The sequence below is a fragment of the Prionailurus viverrinus genome, chromosome B4 (genome assembly GCF_022837055.1).
Source record: "Prionailurus viverrinus isolate Anna chromosome B4, UM_Priviv_1.0, whole genome shotgun sequence".
Taxonomy (NCBI): domain Eukaryota; kingdom Metazoa; phylum Chordata; class Mammalia; order Carnivora; family Felidae; genus Prionailurus; species Prionailurus viverrinus.
The window spans coordinates 128,539,155-128,557,537 of NC_062567.1; the positions used below are offsets into that span (position 1 = coordinate 128,539,155).

General features: G+C 61.6%; 1 protein-coding gene across 3 annotated transcripts; it reads right to left on the reverse strand.

Moving 5' to 3' along the window:
* Positions 1-2,300: 2,300 nt before the first annotated feature.
* RAC2 (Rac family small GTPase 2) lies at positions 2,301-18,049 on the reverse strand. 3 transcript variants are annotated; one of them, XM_047867391.1, is made up of 7 exons: positions 17,886-18,049; positions 15,886-15,957; positions 10,116-10,233; positions 9,447-9,509; positions 8,947-9,106; positions 5,529-5,660; positions 2,301-3,172 (listed from the first exon to the last, which is right to left on the reverse strand). In XM_047867391.1, exons 1-6 carry the CDS (start codon positions 17,897-17,899, stop codon positions 5,530-5,532), a joined length of 558 nt encoding a protein of 185 aa, XP_047723347.1. In that variant the 5' UTR covers positions 17,900-18,049; the 3' UTR covers positions 2,301-3,172; position 5,529. The 3 variants fall into 3 exon arrangements, with proteins under 3 accessions (XP_047723347.1, XP_047723344.1, XP_047723346.1); XM_047867388.1 differs by having other exon boundaries at positions 17,865-18,045; XM_047867390.1 differs by lacking the exon at positions 2,301-3,172 and adding an exon at positions 4,104-4,873 and having other exon boundaries at positions 17,865-18,048.
* Between the last annotated feature and the right edge of the window lie 334 nt (positions 18,050-18,383).

An 18,383-nucleotide genomic window follows, 5' to 3' on the forward strand; every position in this document is an offset into this window, starting at 1 on the left:
CTGGTTGGATTTTCCTGCCCAGGCTAGGGAGGGATGGTTGCCTGGCTGCATCGTGCAGGGTGGGGGGGAGGGGGGAGGGGCTCTGGGGGTCTAATTGCCCCTTAAACAAACTTCTAAATAACCCGCCAGTTTTCAGCCTCCCTCCTGGCCATCTGCGGTGGCTGAATCCCCCACTTGGAAGCTTCCCTGGGATTCTGCAAGGCCCGGTGGGTTGCGTCTCTTCCACCTGCAAACCCCCCCCCCCCCCCCCGCCGCCCCTCCCGCAGCACAGCAGGCGCTTGGGTTTGCCTTCCCCGGTCCTCTGTTAAATCATTTACCACCCCTCCATCTGCTCTCCGTACTTGTGTGCTGGGTGCTGGCTGGTCTGGGTTCACAGGTGTCTCCTGGTTTCCTTGAAGATGAGAGTTTGTGTTTCTGTTTCGTGTTCTCCATATCGTCGTCGTCGTCGTGGTGGCTGCTTTTCAGCAAGGGGGAGGGGCCAGAAGCAGCTGTGGCCCAGCACCCCGAGACAAGACCCTCCTCTTTGCTCTGTTGCATACACTTCTGTGGTATGTGGATCGACCACACGGCAGGTGTTGAGTTGCTGGTCGGTCCGTCTCACCGGCCCTTGAGCCCCCTGGGGAGCGCGGGGCCGGGCGTCACCCTCGCGGCACCTCCAGCTCCCACGCAGCTTGGCATGGAGCCCCTGGCTCTACGTGAGAACTGAAGTGAAGGGACTAAAAGTGACATGGATGACTGCTCGTCGTTCCACCTAGCTTAGGGCCTTCAGAAGTCTTCTAGAACCATCCTAGATCTCCGTCGCCCTCCCCAGAGCCTAGCCTGCCCTGCCTCTTACATCCCATGAGGCCTGGATGGAGTCAGAGGTCCCCAGAGGCGACTCTTTCTCTGGTTGCGGGTTGGGGGGCGGAGAGGCGAAAGAGCAAAGGCAGAAACTTTTCTCGGCCCCGGAAAAGTCGCCGTTTCGGCATACCACGGTAGTATTTCCCATGATTTTACGAGGTGGCCGGACTCAGTGGGATGCTCGTCTGCTCCGCATGATTTTGGCCGGGGCCGCCGTCATCCGGGGACTCGACTGGGCTGGCACATCCAAGATGGCTGACGCGCACGACCGGCGCCTTGGCCAGGATGGCTGGGAGGCTGGGCTCAGCTGGGTCACTGGAAGGGCTGGGTCTCTCTCTCTCTCCAGTAAAGTCTATTCTTCCGTCTGCTTGTTCGTTTACATCAACAACACGCACGTATCCAGCGTGGACTAGGTCCCAGACACCTGCTAGGGTCATGGTGAGCCATCCAAGCAGAGGGGCCATTGCCCGGGGCTCCCTGCGGACTCAGCTGTCCCCACTGGGCTGCGAGCGAGCTCCTGAGAGCAGGCCCACGCTTGACTCACCCTCAACCCCCGCGTTTGGCACACCGGCCCAATAAGCATTTGCTCAGTGATTGGGTGACTGAATGAATCAATAGCTGGGTGAGCATTTCTTTAGGGCAATGGGCGTATATCGTGCCATCTGGGTCGCACAGACCCCCTGAGGCTTCGCTCTCCTATCCAAGGACCTATCTGGTCCTCTGCCACTTTGCACAGCGATACAGGAGGAAGAACACGGCCCTGGGAGACCCAAGACCTCAGTCACAAACGCTGTCAGCTAACATCAACAGAGGCCTGCCCAGCAGGGGCGTAACCAATAGGTGGTTTCATTTTCCTTTTGTTCCCCTAGCAAGGCAGCCGTTGGCGCCGGTTCTGCGGCCACCCGAAGTTGTCAAGGATCCCCCCTCTTTGCGTCCCTCTGCTCCTCCACTCTTAGCCTGTCAGCTTGTGGCTGCGTGCTTGTGGTTTCATGTGTATAAGATGGCTGCTGCAGCTCCAGACATCTCATCATTATTCATCGGGGAAGAGGACAGGACAAAGGGCCGGCCATTTTTGCGTTTTGTGTTTTTTTTTTTTGGGGGGGGGGGCGGAAGAAAACACAAACTTTCCCAGAAGCCACCTCTCCAGCTGACTTACACCTGCCTTGCTGGCCAGAACTGGGCCCCCGTGGGACCCCAGCGGCAAAGCAGGCCGGGAGAACAAGTGTTTTGGTCTGGGGCGAGGGACCTCGCGGCTCTCCCCGAAAACTAGGTTTCTGTTAGCAGGAAGGATGCGAGCAGTGGGAGCAGATGGGAAAGGAGAGTGTCTGCCTTAGTGAGTTGAGCTCCAGCCCAACCGACTCCCGTGCCCTCCTGTGCCCCTGTTTCCTTCTCCGCAAAACCAAGCTACTAACACCTACACTGGGAGGCCCCGAGGGGGGATTAAATGAGATAATATCGGCTAGGTGAGAACGCACGGTGGTGAGAGAATTTATTTCCTGGCGTTGCTGTTGGCATAAAGCAAGGGCTGTGCCCACTGGGGCAGGCTCGGGGGAAGAGGCACGTGGCAGAGACCCCCCCTCCCCCCCGCACGCCCTTGGCATCTAGGGAAGTTAGAGGCGCAGAGGAAATTCTTCGAGGAAAGAGGACCAGACCAGGGTGTGCCAAGGGCTAAGACGAAAGAGAGGTCTTTGAGGAAATGAGAGTTCGGTCTGAGGCTGGAGTGGAGGCGGGGTGTGGCCAGGCCTCGGGAGTCAAGGGAAGGGGTCCCAGATTTATCTGGAGGCCCCGGAAAAGCCGGGAGCAAATGAGGTTCGCTTCAGACTCTGGACGACTGGAGGGGGCGCCCCAGGGCTTCTAAACAACCAGCGTGTCCGATTATGGGGGGTGATGGGTCTGTGTTCGCCACATGCTAGCGAGCGAGCAGGCGTGGGGTTTTCAGGGGGGGTGGTTTGTTTCCGTGGTGAAGTCACCTTAAAAACAGAAAGGCCTTGTCTGAGCGGAGGCTGAGAGGCGCCATGGGGTTTCCCCCTGCTAAACCCAGTTCCTTTCAAAGGGGTGGGGGTTCCTGGGAGGCCGGTGAGGTGGAGGGCCCTGCCTCTCCCAACATCAGGACTTATGGGGGCGGCTGGGGGGGCGGGGGCGGTGAGCAGAGAATCGCAGAGAACAGAAACCCAAAGCATTTCGCGGGCTGGCAACCGGGGGGACTTCTGTGCCGTGGGGGACGGGGTCTTAGACCTCTCTTTTTTTATTCCTGCCTTGTAGCTTCCTTGTAGCTTCTCCAGAGTGTCAGCCCCCGAGGGCAGGAGCTCATGTGCAGCACTGGACCCCGCACCTGGAACAGAGGGAGAAGGCGCGCCATAAACATGCATTGGATGCGTCCATGAAGCTTGGACAGAGGAGAGCAACCGTCCACAGGAGCGCAAAGGCTGGCACTTGTCAATTAGGAAACTCTAAGGTGGGAGCGCAGTCCCCTCTCTCTCTTAAAGAAACTCGCTCTTGCTTCGTGCCTCCAGGGACGGGCATTGCTTCCTTACCCCGTGGGGACCCTTTCGGTGACCCGCAATAAGGGTGGTTGGGGAGTTCTGGCTGCTCGACACCCATAATCCCGAACTCCAACAAGGGCTCGGTCCTCCTTGGGGAGATAACCCCTCCACCTGAAGTAGATAAGGTTCTTATCGGCTTGGAACCACCCCTCACTCCAGCATGGGGTGTGGTCCAGGTCTGGCCAATCAGAGCTCAGCACCCTCCCCCCACCAAATAAGATTGGTTGAATACGACCCGCAAGTAAGCTGGTCCAATCAGAGTAAACCTTAATTAGAAGTTGGCCTGGGGACCGGGCGCCTGGGTGGCGCAGCCGGTTAAGCGTCCGACTTCAGCTAGGTCATGATCTCGCGGTCTGTGAGTTCGAGCCCCGCGTTGAGCTTTGGGCTGATGGCTCAGAGCCTGGAGTCTGTTTCCGATTCTGTGTCTCCCTCTCTCTCTGCCCCCCCCCCCCCGTTCATGCTCTGTCTCTGTCCCCAAAAAGATAAATAAACGTTGAAAAAAAAATTGAAAAAAAAAAAAAAAAGAACTTGGCCTGGGGCAGATACTTGTGCTTTTTTTTTTTGGCCGAACTTGAACCCGGAAGAATGCTCTTGAGAGACACCTGCCAGAAAATGAACCAGACAGCAGGAGGCAGAGCAAAGAGGTACAGGAAAGCAAGCCCTGATGACATAATTTGAGCCCCCCCCCCCCTTGATCAAGCTGCACCTGAAGACACGATCTTTCCAAATTTGAATCAGTAAATTTATTTTCTGCTTAAGCAGGTTGAATTGGGTTTTCCATTTGCAATAGCAAAAGTCCTGGCTGGCAGCGTCTGAAAGTTTTAAGACTCCTACGGGCAAAAGTAGCTCAGGGTCCTGTGATTGGTGGAGAAAGCCTCGAGGGGTGGCAGGAGTCCGCGGGACCCAGGGTTTTGACGGGCGGTTGCAGGCACCCGCCGACATTCAGAGAATTCGGTTTATTTCATGTTGTCCCAAAGAAGAGCGCTCAGACCAGACAAGCAAACTTCTGAGACACTCACTTTGGCTCAGGAGAAGGAGAACTTTCAGACAAGCAAGCCCACCAATATTGGAGTAGTAGCCGGCCTCAGGAGGGAGCTAGAGACCCGTCCTTGAAGGCATATTGGCAACAATCTGGCCCGAAATTTCCAGAGGGGATTCAGGCGTCGGGTGGGACTGGGGCAAAGGGGTAGACGCTGCCATTGTGTGGCAGCGGGCACGGACAGCACTAATACAAAGGGGGCTCCCCTCTGGCCCCGGGGAGGTGGGGGGAGGGCAGGAGCAGCAGGGGTTGGGAACAGAGCCTGCGAATTCACACCCTTCCAGCCCCAGGGGGCCTCTGGCCCAGAGAAGCCCATCAACCAAGCTCTGCAGCCCTCTGCTAGGAAACACCACGGGCGGGGAGGGGACAGTGTGGCCAGCCGGGGTGCCATTGGGCTTTATGGGAGGGCCCTGGAGGTCAGAACCATCTGGCTGGGAGGGCTGGGTGCAACCTAGAAGGCAGACACGCAGGGGGTGAGAATCTGATGGCGAGCAGAACCGCCTGCTCCCTCGCCGCTTTCCCAGCTCAAGGCTCACGGCCGCCTCCTGGCTTTGGCTCCAGGTTGGCCCTCCCACCAGTCCCCCGCCACCCCCCCCAACCCCCCCCCCCCCCCCCCCGCTTGCCCACCACACCAAGGCCTCTCCAGCCTTCTAGTCCCACGTCTCCAGGCCGCCTCCAACCCACACTGGTCCCCCTTCTAACCCCCTGGAGTCTCAGCTCAGTCTGCCCTGCCTCCACCCTTATGTGCGGTGCCGGCTCCTCCCCGCTCTCCTGGGGGGTGGGGCCAACGCATCTTCCCATCCCGGTCCCCATCCCTGGCCTCCGGCAGGGTCGGCAGGGTGGGAGCCTAGCGACACCCATGCCTTGGCTCTGGCACCTTCCTGCTGGGAACTGGGCTCCACTGAGCTGGACCGGCTCAGGCAAATAGGGAAACTGAGGCCACTGCGATGCTTGCCCTTCTGTCTTGGCCTAAACGCCACTCCCGGTGAAACGCAAGGCCACTGAGCAGTGGCTAAACACCCCCCCCCACCCCGCCGCCCCCCAGCCGGAGCCTGCTGTGTGCAGGTGGAGGACGGGTCACGAAGCGGGGAAGGAGGCGCTCTTACCCTAAAGGATGCTGCAGGGGCGCTTCTGTGGCCGCGTGGGCTGGGGGCACAGGACGGCCCGGATCGCCTCATCGAAGACGGTTTTCAGGCCTCGCTGGGTGAGGGCTGAGCACTCCAGGTATTTGACCGAGTCTAGGGTGGGGTGGCAAGAGGGCAGGCCAAGGTCAGGGGCCGGCCCTGGGCAGAAACCTCTCCCAAGCCACACAACTGTGCCAGGCTGTGGGGGCCACCTGGGCTGTGCCACTCAGAGGAGAGTATCCACAACTCTGTGTCTCGGTTTCCCCATGTCTGAAATGGGGAGCTTGGTTTCCAAAAGAGAGGCTAAGACCCACAAGAGCGGGTCTGTATCTTCCTGAGACACGTAAGCCCTTAGGGAAGGCAGGCAGGAATGTTGACACATTCCTAAAGGAAACAAGGGCTCCAGCAACAGTGACTGAACCTCTCCACGTCTCAGTTTCTCCGAAAAACTAGCCGCACACCTGCCTCCACGCTTCCCCCCCCCCCCCCCCGGGAGGCCTGAGGCGCTCACAGCCCGGTCACCAGGACCTTCCAAGTGCCATCTGACCATTCCTTAACATCGTCCCATTTGACAGATTCGGAAACTGAGGCTCGTAGGTGCGAAATCATTTGTCCAAAGTCACATGCTGGGTGTTTCTCGTCCACCTCGGGGCGGCTGGGGACTGTCAGTGAGGGGAACGGGAGTAGAGTTTTCCCTCCCTGTTGAGGGGACCAGCCTTCTCCCACCTGACCGCTCAGGGCAGGAGCCCGGGGCACAGACGGTCAGGCGGAGCCCTTACTCCCAGGGGCCGCGTTCATGCCCTTCTGGAAGGAACCTGCCTGAGTTCCCGCGTCTGCTACAACACAAATCGTTTCCCTGAAGTAAGGAACCACAAAACCCCTTCTTTGAGAGGGCTGGGGCTGACCTCAGGAACCAGAGGAAAGGCAGGGGCAGGAAGGGGAACTTTGTCCCCCTAGAGTCTGCCCTTCTAGAAGGAAGGAAGCAGACCAAGGCTGATAGGTGCCCCTGCCAAGCACTGAGCTGGGGGCTTCCAAAAACCCTGTGAAGAAATACTGTGATTCCCCACTTCCCAGATGAGGAAACAGGCCCAGAGAGGGGAAGCCTGGGGCCCAGAGACACACAGCTGGGGAGAGGAGAGCCAGGACCTCAAGAGGGACTGCCCCTGGAAGGAGGAAGCCCACAGATGCCCTGGGGTTGGGAAGAAAGAAAGGGCAGTGACAAGGAAACCGAGGTTCAGAGAGTATGTCACTTGCACAAAGTCACATGCTGGCTGTGTCCCCTGCACTCGGGAGCATATTCCCAGCAGGGAGCGCACAGAGTGGTCCCAGGGCCTGGCTGGCAGAGGCCAGACTCCTTTGGTTCAGGTTCAGGTTCAGGTTCCGGAGCGTCATCATCTTATAACCCTTTTGTGCCTAGAAGGGTGTCGCCGGGCATTGGCCACTGTCTCCCCGCGAGGGACCACAGCCAGCGTCGACTTCTTCCGCACCCACCAACTGCCTCCTCCCTGGCACCTGCCACCCCCTTGCTTCCTCTCGGCTCAGTGGCATCCAGAGCAGCGGCCCTGAGTGGAGGTAGAGGGGGGTGGGGGGAGGGTGCTGGGCTCCCTTCAGCTCTGCCTCTGATCACCCTAGGACTCTGGCCAGTCCCCCTCTCTGTGCCTCAGTTTCCCATCTGTCTAGGACATGGTGACTCGCGACGCGTATCGAGCGGAGGCAGGTGGGGTAGAGGAGCGCCGAAGGCGTGGGGGCAGGTCAGGGGGGCCGCAGATGCCCTTGATCTCCATGACCAATGGAGCCAGGTTGCCAGCTTTGGATCTGAGCTCTGCCCTAGCCTGGCTGGGTGGCCTTGAGCGGGCGACTTCTCCCCGAGCTTCACTCTCCTCTTCTGTAAAGTGGGGTCAACCAGAGACCCTCCTTCATGGTCGCCGGGGGAACAAGGAGGGGAGGTACATGGCCCAGCGCCCAGGAGGTGCTCAGTCTCCATCAGCCAGCCGCGATTACACCAGCCGGGACCTCAGCTGCCTCCCCAACTCGCCACCACAGGCTGGGGGCCGAGGCGGCCGCCGCCCTTCTCATCACACCAGCAGGTCCCCCTCTCCGGCCTCCCCTCTGGCCTAGGCTGGTCCGAGTCAAGTTCAAAGTCACTGCCCCTGCCCCTGCCCCACCCCCCACTGGGGATCAGCTCCGGGAGGGAGAGGCTAGAGACCAAGGCACGATCTGGAGCCATCTCCTTATAGAGGAGGAAGGACCTTTGGGGCGTGTGCAGGCCGGCCCATGTGGACGGAGAGACTGAGGCCCAGAGAGGGGGGGGCCGCTCTCCCAAGGTCACGCACACAGTCAGCGCTGGAACCAGGACCGCAATCCAGGCTTCTAGCCCCCTTCTCCGTGTCCCAAAGCACAGGCTTTAGAAGGGAAGGGCTCACAGGCAGGCTGGGGAGTCAGCCCCGGGCAGGAGGAGGTGGGGGACAGGCTGGTCAGAAAACAAGAGAGGGCAAGGGGGCAGGCCCGGTATTTGCGAGGAACGCCAGCAGGCCTAGGAGCCAAAGACCCCAGGATGGGGCCCGGGACCCAGGCTTAAGTGGCAGCCACAGGCCCCCCGAGAAAGATGGCCATGTCAGTGGACTAGTCACAGGAAGGGGGTGGGGGTGGGGGGGGCAGCTGCGGTTTCTCTTCCTGTAGAGATGTGAGTCCCCGGAGCCCTCCCAGTTCCGGCGGAAGGAAGAGTGTGGGGCTGAGGCAGGGCCGGGGCGGGGGGTGGCGGGGAGGGGGGCCCCAGCCTCCTCAGGGACCAAACCCTGGGCCTTCAGGACCCTGTGTCGAGGCAGAGCGCCCCGGGCAGCTGGGTCACTGCTCGTAGTGGCCAAACTCGGCTAGGGACGCTTGGCTCTTGGGCAAGAGCCCCACCCCCAGGCCGCAGGCAGGTCAGGCCTTGACCAGGGACAGCAGGCCCAGGTGCCAGGGGAGAGGCTGGACCCATCGGTTCTGGCCTCCCCGGTGCAGGAAGCCCTGAGCCGCCACGAGGAGGCCGCCGAGCCAGCAACGTGCTCTCTTGCATTCCACTCCCAGTTCCGTCACCTGCTGGCCCTGTGACCTTGAGAGGTGACTTTACTTCTCTGGGCCAGTAATCGGGAGGCAAAGAGGAGTTGGCCTGAGGAGGGGGCCTGGGGAAAGGGAAGTGAGAAGGAGGCAGAAGGGGAATCACCCCTTCAGACCTGAGGCAAAGCACCTCCTCCGGGAAGCCTTCCTGGAAAACTCAACCTCGACTTGGCTGCTCGTCCCCAGACAGCCAGCCCCCCCGGCACAGCCTGGCCCTGGAGCCCCTTTAATCCCAAGTGAGGCTGAGGCGGGCTCCCCCCTGCAGAGGGCTCCCCTCTCTGAGCCCGAGCCCCGAGCCCCGTACCGATCTCCTTGGCCAGTGCCAGGCCCTGCGGGTAGGTAATAGGCGCCAGCTTCTTCTCCTTCAGCCTCTCGATGGTGTCCTTGTCGTCCCGCAGATCCAGCTTGGTGCCCACCAGGATGATGGGCGTGCTGGGGCAGTGGTGCCGCACCTCAGGGAACCACTGGGCGGGCGGGCGGGGGGGGGGGGGTGAGAGGCGGTGCGGGCAGGAGGGGGCACGGGAACGGGGAGAGGAGGGGCACCGAATGTGAGGAGAGAAGAGGGGCGGCGAGGCGGGGAGGAGGGGGTGTGGGGAGGAGAGGGGACGAGGTTACAGAGGGTGGGGAGTAAAGCTAACCACCCCAGCCCCCTCGGAGCCCCCTCTGAGTCTCACCCCCAGAGACTCACAGCCCTGGTTGGCACTGGGGACCCTCTGCTGCCCCTGCCCCTGCCCTAAAGTCATCAGCAACCCCTCCCCGGGTCACCCACCCCAAGCCCCCAAGGCCCCACTCTGTCCTGCTCACCTTGGCACGGACATTCTCGTAGGAGGCAGGGCTCACAAGGGAGAAGCAGATGAGAAAGACGTCCTGGGGACAGAGCAGGCAACGGTCACCCGTGAGAGGCCTGGAGGCATCACCTGGGCCCTTCCCACACCTGGGCAGCCACCGAGCTGTTTGTGGATCGAGGCTTTTCTAAGGGACTAATCCTCACACGACAGGCTGCCCCATGCTACAGGTGGGGAGAGTGAGGCTCACAGAAGCCCGGGGCTTGTCACCCGGGATTCCAGAACCTGTACTCCTCACCGGGCACTCACTACCTACCCTCTGGTCACCAGCCCTTTCCCGGCCAGCCTGGAGGGAGAGCCTGTAGGCTCGCCCCCATCTCTCCTCCCCTCCCCAGCACCCCTGGGACTCAGAGTCCTCGGCTCCCTATTTGGGCCCCGTCCGGGGTCTTCCTGCCCCACCCTTGGGCAGCCCCGGGGGGTGCCAGAGCCCATGAGGCAGGGGAGGCCGGGGAGATGGGCACAGTGAGAGCAGGGTAGCTGAAGCCAGGCGGGGAGGGGAGGAGGCCCCGCTCTGGCCAGAAGGGTCATTACTGACAGGGGCAGGGTTGCCCGGCCCTGGCCCCAGGGCATCGCCCCCAGAGGGAGCGGGACGAGCTCAGGCTGGGGACAGGAGGACAGGGAAGCACACCGTCTGTGGATAGGAGAGCGGCCGGAGGCGGTCATAGTCCTCCTGCCCCGCGGTGTCCCACAGCCCCAGGTTCACGGGCTTGCTGTCCACCATCACATTGGCTGAATAGTTGTCGAACCTGCGGGGAGCAGGCAAGACAGGAGGGTCAGTCTCCACGCCCCGGACCCCGGGCCCTCCTTCCGGCCTCCCGTTGCTTGGTGCGGAGGCCCAGGGAGGGGCGGCCACCGTCAGACTCGCACGGCCCTGTGCAGTCGGCTTTCCCTCTGGGTTTTGCTGGTTTTTTCCCCATTACTGATTCATTACCTTAAAAAAAGTGTTAACTGCAGGTAAACCTCCAGAGAAAGACATGGTCTCTCCGTCCCTTTTCTGCCCTTGGCCTATCTTTTGAAGAAGTGACTTTGGGGGCGGGGGGCGTCGCAGAGCATCCCCCCTAAGGCTCGACCCGCATCAAATTTACCCGCGTCCTGTGCTGCACTGATGTGGGTCACCCTGTCGCGGGTGGGGTCCTCCCCTGAAACAAACCCTGAGCGGAGGAGGTGGCAGCCTCGGGAGGGGAGCGAGGAAGAGGCAAAGAAGGGACACCAGCTGTTCCGGGGGGCGCTATTGAGGGGTCCCAGCAGAGGCAGCTGGGAGACAGGGCGCCCCCCGACCCCTGAGGGGCAGGAAACGAGGTATTTGTCCAGCATCCCTATCTTGCATTGGCAGAAGGACCTCCGGGGGCGCTAAATTCCTGGTCTTCCAGGCTGGTGGCAGGGGGCTTGGAGTGTGTGTGTGGGGGGGTGACACTTTTGAGAAATGCCACCAGCACATACAGGAAAGACATGTGTCAAAGGGTTGGGCGTGGTGGGGGGGGGGGTTGTTGCTAGGGGGATGCCAATAGCGACAGCTAAAATCTCCCACCAGCACCAGGGAGGCTTCCAGGGCCATCACACAAGCTTCCAGACTTTTCTTTCTTCTTTTTTTTTTTTTTTTTTGTTTTAATCCAACCCAACACTATTTCTCACTACACATACCCCTGAAAGGAAAGTGCTGGTTTTTCAGCCTATAGAAAAGAAAACTGGGATCAGAGAGGTATAGCCATCTGCCCAAGGCCCCACAGCCAGCGAGGGACCGAACTAAGTTAGAAGCCAGTTGCGTGGGGTCCCAGCGCTCACGTCTGACGCTCACTGCCCTGTGCCCCAGCTGGGTTACCACAGATGCCCTCACCTCCCGCCCACGAGGGCTAGGGATCATCATCTTGTCCCTCCCCACGAAAGCCACCCGCTCCTTGTCCCCTGGCCTGGCCCACTGAGACCTCAGGATCCTCCTCCTCTCCTCATACACCAGCCAAGCTCTTTCCCGGGCAAGGCTCACGCTGCCCACCTCCCTGAGCTTGATCATGGCCGTGCGTCCCACCCAGACGCCACCTCCCGTTCAAGAGTCAAATTCCCGCCCAGGCAGTTCCTCCACTGCGGTGGGGAGGGGGAGGGGGCCACCCCCTTCCCCCAGCCTCCACCTGGAAAGAGCTCACTGTGCCCTCCCCTAGGCAACCGCTTTATCTTGACCTTGAAGAGGCAATCCGTGTGTTTCTATCTTGCTGGGGGTCAGGGCTCCACAGGGCCCTGGCTGCTTCCCAGGCCTGGCACCCAATACATGCAGGTAGATGGGAACTAAAGCCGACTGAACTGAAGCCCTTGGAACGCCACCTCCTCCAGGAAGCCGCCCCAGAATGCTGCTTGGTGACCGGCTGCAGAAGCCCCAGTGCTTCAGGGTGCCTCCCGAAACAACCGTTCTGAGAAAGACCCACGCACGCACCCCCAAAAGTGGGCAGCCTGCTATTTTTAGCACCCCATACTTATTCATCCATGGAGTGTTCCGGTCACTTCTCGGTTCCTCAGAGAGCCCCACTCCCTACTGCCTAGAAGCTGCCACAAACACTTCTCTGACTCTCCACTCTGCTTCCTCCCTCGCTCCGCCTCCCCAGTGCCCAGCTGACTCTTACTCAGGCGCCTCTAGCCCCGTGTCAAGGTCATCTCCCCTCTAGCCCCATGTCAAGGTCATCTCCCGCAGGAAGCCTTTCCTGCCCCCCAGCCCGCCCATCCAGGCCCCAACCCAGCAATCTTTGCCCAAACAACAGACACCACGCCTGGCTTGTTCCTCACTGAACCCTGAGGCCCCTGAGGCATTTGTCACATAGTAGGGGCTCTGTGTACCAACTCTAGCTATCAGCCATGCCCTGGGGGATTTCAGGAAGAAGGCGCCGTCCAGGGAGACACCGCGGGGCATCACGGGAAAAGACGCACCTCTGGTGTCTTCTGCTTCGGTCGGAAACATTCCTTTGGGACACGCTGAGGAAGGAGGGACACTCTCCTCTCTAATGTCCAGCCTGAAATTCTGGTGCCAGAAAGCCTCCCAAGATTCCTTGCACCATCCACACACACACACACACACACACACACACACACACACACACTTGTCCCTCCCCAGAGGCCCAGCCGCCAGAGCCGGAGGGATTATTGCAAGGATGCACCAGCAGTCTAACCTCCCGGGGGGGCCCCTTCCTTGAGATCCACAGGCAGCCAGCACCAGAGGAACCGCTCTGGCCAGCCCTCACCCCCTTACCCAGATGAGGAAACTGAGGCCCACAGACAGGAAGGCACTTGCCCAAGATCTCACAGTCAGTCGGCGGCAGAGCCAGGACTAGATTCAGAAAATCCCCACCTGGGAAACATTGAGGCCACTTCAGAGCTTGAGGCTCGGAGGTTTGAGCCCGGGCCTGGGGCATCCCTGAGCTGGGGGGAAGGCAGGGAACTCACGTCTGCTGAGCACCCAGAGCCGCCAACGACTGTTCCAGGCCCTTCGTACTTGGGCCACTTCAGTGGGCCCAGGAAGCAGCTGCTACCATTGTCCCCATTTCACACACGAGGGACACACACTCAGGGAGGCTCGGAGGGACCTGCCCCAGGTTACATGGGGCTTTGGTCCCAGCCCCACACCTGCAACGGAGTGGAGGAGGGGATTGGGGGCAGGAGGAAGGGGGCTCAGCCCCCAGCATCACCTGACCCCCACCCAAGCCCACCTTCAGAAAGGAACGCAGAGACCAGGGGGCATGCGTGGCTGGTGATGTGGGGACCAGGGAGGATCGACCAGGTCAGGCAGGGTGTGGACCGCCGTTAGGACTCAGGTCTTGGTCCTGAGGACAATGGGGCACCGCTGAGGGGCTTCACCAGGTGGGGGGGTGGGGGGGTGGACGTGATCATCCTGGCTAAGAGGAGCCACGGGGTGGAGAAGTCTGGAGAAGGGTAGCTGGGGCCAGCGAGGGAACCACACCCTTGGCGGCAGGAGGGTGGGCGGGGGACAGCGAGAGCCCAGAAGGGGCTGGACGCCATGCTGTGCACAGAATTCCACACTTGGCTTGCCAGGAGGTGAAATGAAAACAAAAACCGAGCCCTGGCCAAGCTGACCGAAATTAACCGGGTGTTCTTTTCTCCCACCAGCTGAGCCGCCCGGCGGTGGCAGAGTTCTGGCACCTTCTCGAAGCAGCCAGAGCGCCCAGTCACTACAGAGCGCCAGCGACGTGCTCATGGGTTTCAGTCTCCCCATCTGTTGGACCCTGAGCTGTCAACCCCCCACGCCTGGCAATGACTGTGCTCAGCTCACCTGCTCATCTGACCATGTGCTGGCCACACGCGTGTCCCAGCCTCAGCAAACCCGACTGTCCCCAGAGGAGGGGGATCCCCCCCTAGGAAAACAGGGATCTCCTGTTTTCCCTAGCCCCACTCCCCCTGGCTGCCCCCGCCCTCCAACGTCAAGGGCTCGGCGTGACTCATCTCCCCCTCCCCATCACAGAGGAACAGGCGTGTAGTAGGAGCCTCTTGGAGGGCTTGTCCAGAGCTGAGCGACTCTTGTCCCGGACGACAAAGGAGCGTGGCATGCAGGACTGGCCACATACTTTGCAGCGTCCGATGCAAAATGAAAACGCAAGACCCCTTGTTCACAAGTTAAGAATTTCAAGATGGCCCTAGGGTCTGACCCAAACTCCCCAGAGTCCTGGGAAGGTAGACCTTGCCTGGTTCGTTCTTATCTGTCGGTCTGCAAGGGGCGTCCGGTGTCCCGAGCCCACCAAGGGCCACCAGGAGCCCGGGTTCTCCAAGTCGTTGGCAACCACTGGCCCTAGCCTGGCCTCTGCCGGTCCCACCGTCTTGCAGCAGAGAGCACGCCTTTCGTCTCCCTGCCCAGGAGAGGTGCCCCGGCAGTGAGCCTGGGATTTCCCAGCCCAGCTCTGACCTTATAAAAAAGGGAAACGGAGGCTCAGAGAGGAGAAATGATTGGTCTAAGGTCCTTCAGCGAACGGGCCCTCCCCAGCTGGGACAGGCAGAGAGGCAGGAAGGCAGGCCGGGCCAGGGCACCGCCGGTGACAACGGCCTTTCGCGGGAGCTGCGCCCTCTCAGGCTTAGAGCCAGTCCTGCCTCCGCATTAGGAGATGCCTGATAAACCCTTGATGATCCATGGCAAACGGACGGATACGGCAGGAGCAGAGAGGGTTGGACACTGGCACCAGGCCATCTGGGGACTCGGAAGCCAAGCTGGTGCTGAAGCCCGTTTTCCAGGGTCCCTACCCAGGCTCCTCTGCCCTGGCCCGGCCGGTTGCTCGGCGTCCTGGGGGGCAGGCCCCTTGGGCGCCGTGAGGCTCGCAGCTTCCCCCATGGGTGGCCTGGGTATAACGGCCACCTCTCCTGAGGACCGAGGGAGGGCACACATGTGTGACATTTCATGCAGGACGCGGTAGGCCCGTGTTCTGACGGATCCTCCGAGGGCCTCTCCATGGAGTTCAATTCAGGCCAACACGGAACACGTCTATCAGGTATAAGACGATGTGCATGAGATAACGGGGTGACCGTAGAGTACAAGGCTCCCTGCCCTCCAGAGACACAGTCACAGGAAGGATCAGATACAGTCACTCGAGGGAGTGAGAGGTCCCCTCAGGCTGGATGAGAAAGATTCCTGGAAGTGGGGGGTGGGGGGCACGGGAGCTGGCCTGAGGGTCTTAGACGCCTGGGAAGGAAAGGCACTCCGGGCAGAAGGAACGGCCTGAGCAAAGGCCCTGAGGCCAGAATGCCCAGGGAGCGTTTGGTGGGCACAAGCAGGCAGAACACGAAGCAAAGTGATGGGCCACGATGCCGGAAGGCGAGGTGGGGAGAAGGCCCCGCAGAGCCTTGAATGCAGTGCTAAGGGTTGGGGAGTTGTCCTGCGAGGGAGGGACCCACTGAGGGTTGGTGGGGGCGGGGCAGGCGCTTTCCCACTTACCCTCCCCTCCCGAGGCTGCCACCCACGAACTCCTACATACCCGCCTCCACACCCCACAACAGGGCAGGGCTCCCCACTGGCCTCCAGAGGGCACTGCCCTCCCCCCTCACAGCGTGCGTGCGTGCGTGCGTCTGCTGTCTGCTCCCCCGTGTCAAGGCCCCCGACTGCCCCCTCCTCCAACCACCCCATCCCAGCCCCTCTTCTGGGACCCAGCCCCACATCCCACCTCCTGCCGAGGCCCGGCTGGACAGCGGCCTGCTCCCCAGTCTCTCCCACTCTGGGGGCCCCGGCCCCCGCCCTCAATGCCCATCTCGACGCCGATCGCTGCTTCCTGGCTGGATCATGAGGCACCTCTGCCAGGCAGAGGACCCCCAGGTGCCCACACGGGCCGCCACACAGGAAATGCCTGTAAAGGGGGTGGGCTCCCGGATGCCTCTCTCCCCAGCCTCCCAGCGCCCCGGCCCTCCCCGCCCCGGGGACTCACACGGTGGGGATGTACTCTCCAGGGAAGGCGTTGGTGGTATAGCTGATAAGAAGGCAGGTCTTGCCCACGGCTCTGAAAGGCAGAAAGTTCGAGAGGACAGCGGTCACGGGCCCTGCCCGAGACACGGAGGTTTCTGAGCACCTGCGCTGTCCCCTGGCCCAGCCCTCGACACGGAGGTTTCTGAGCACCTGCGCTGTCCCCTGGCACAGCCCTCGGGGTGGGGGTGGGGGGCGGGGGGAGACCCGGGCCCACGTCTCTGGGCCTCAGTCTCCCCGTCTAGAAAACGGCGATGCGTCCGTCCTCCCAGGAGTAGTAAATTAGGATGAAGCTTGTAAAAGAGGCCAGCACCATGTGTGACACAGCGTAGCAGCTTGTCCGTGTTAGGGAAAGCCTGTCCCTCCCAACCTCACCGGAGAGAGTAACAGTTAAGAACGCAGACTTTGGGGGTCAGAGAGGCCTGGCCTCAAACCCCACGAGGTCTGGGCCAAATTGCTTAACTTCTCTGAGCTTCAGCTTCCCCACCTGTAAAATGGGCCTAATGTGAGGTGGGTGGGAAGATTGGAGAGAGGGGAGAACCCGGCGCCTGACCCACAGTGAGCGCTGAAGAGTGATGGCCACGATTCGGGCCCTCTTCCCTGGGTCTGCGAGTCGGCTGGGCCGGGAGGGGGTACAGGTAGCGCCATGGAAAGCCCGGGGCCAAGGGGGCGGCCCCTGGCCCCTCGTTTCGTCACTTCCTGTTCTGAGAAGGCTGGCCGCCTTCTCTTCCCCCACGGCCGCCCTCCCCAGGGCCTGCCACCAAGGTAACTTTGAACGACTGGAACGTTGCCCTTGGCTTCTGCCCTCCCCGCCTCAGATTAGGTACAAAGCAGAAGTGAGCAGGGCTGGGCAGAGAGGCGGGCAGATAAGGCCGGCCAGCGCATCCGAATCAGCCGAGCGCCGTCTGAGAAACCGACCCGCTCCCAGGAGACCCATCGGAGCCAAAGTCGGTCCGTCGTGTCAGGGCCACTGCGACCCAGGGCAGGAAAGAGCTGAGCCTCCCAAAGCCTCAGGCTGCCACTCCGCAGAATGGGAGGGTGGGAACAGAGGGCTGCCCAGCCGGAAACGCTGGGGTAGGCTGGACTGCACCCAGGATGCCCCTGTGGGCTGGACCCTGAGACGCTGTTACGGCTGGCATCAGAGATTGGCATCTCGGACCAGTCGTTGTACAGATGAGGAGACTGAGGCCCACGGCTGAGAAGGCCCCTCGGCCCAGCCTACCTGGCACGGGCCCTCCCAATCACCCTCCCACCCCTCCTGCCCTCTCCCTTCCCTTCATGTTCCCCTCCCCCTTCTGCTCTTTGCCCACATCCCCCACGCGCATCCTCCCCAACCAGGCACGCTGAGGGGGAGGGGAGAGTCGGGGAGGGAGGAGGGGAAGGAGGGTAATATTTATTGAGCACCCTGAGCACAGGACAGCCCCTCGAAATATGTCAGGTGACCCCCCCCACATCAACCCCAGGGGCGTGGCCTCTCCCTGATGGGCAAGCTGAGGTTCAGAGAGGCTCTCCAGCTTGCCTGAGGACACACAGCAGAGCAAGCCAGTGACCAGAGCCCAGGTCAGCCTGCGGACGAAAGGCCAGGTTCTTGGTTCTCCACCCCCACCCCATCTGCCTCCACAGAGTGGAAGACAGGTCCCATAAGAGACCTGTCCCAGCTCTCAGGGTGTAGGTGAGGGGCCCCGGGCACATCCACCCCCAGCCCCGCACCCTCCACCACCTCCCCCCAGGCAGCTTCCGGAGGGAAGTGGGCAAAGAGAGTGGAGCTGTCCTCTGCCCACCTGGGAAGGGGGGGGGGGTGCTTTCTCTGGGCCCCGGGGACAAGAAGGGAGCAGCCCCTCCCAGCTGCTTCCCGGGGACTCCTACGTCGGCAGGGCGGGAGGGTCTCCGGGGTAACCCAGTCGGGCGGCTCCGGCCAGGTGAGACGTTCAGCCAGGTACCTACCCATCTCCCACCACCACGCACTTGATGGCCTGCATCGCGTCCGGGGCCTGGGAGGCGGCGCTGGTGACAGCTCGGGGCACGGAGCGTTTCTGCGGGCTCCAAGGGTTTGGAGAGGCTGGCGAGGTCCCCCCTGACGGAAGGGCAGGCTCAGTAGGACGGGAGGCAGGAGGAAGCGGAAGGGGAACTTACCCAAGCTGCTGCCCCAACAGCCGATTGCAGAGGGCGGAGCGTGCGGTCTGGCAGATCGGCCCGGGGCCCCTCAGGTGCCGGCCGGAGCACCGACAAGAGACCCGGGTACCCTCTGGGCTGGGGCCTGACTTGTTGCGCACGGCGCCGGGCTGGAGCAGTTCTCCAAAGGCTTAGGGCTTCCTGAGGAGCTCAGTCCACCTCGGGTCTAAGTGGTAAACACTCAGTGAGCTGAAAGTGTGTGCCCTGCACGGTATTCAGGTGCCGGTGAGTCCAGGGTGCAAAAGGTATAGCCCGTCCCTGGGGAAGATAAGACCTCGCACGTGTGTCTAT

Bases quoted from the DNA above. Each gene is read 5' to 3' on its own strand.
- RAC2 (XM_047867388.1), bottom strand. From the start codon at position 17,899: ATGCAGGCCATCAAGTGCGTGGTGGTGGGAGATGG. The intron at 15,958-17,864 runs GTAGGTACCTGG...TCTGCCTTTCAG, and splicing joins TGCGTGGTGGTGGGAGATGG to AGCCGTGGGCAAGACCTGCC. The intron at 9,510-10,115 runs GTGTGCTTCCCT...CTCTGTCCCCAG, and splicing joins CGCTCTCCTATCCACAGACG to GACGTCTTTCTCATCTGCTT.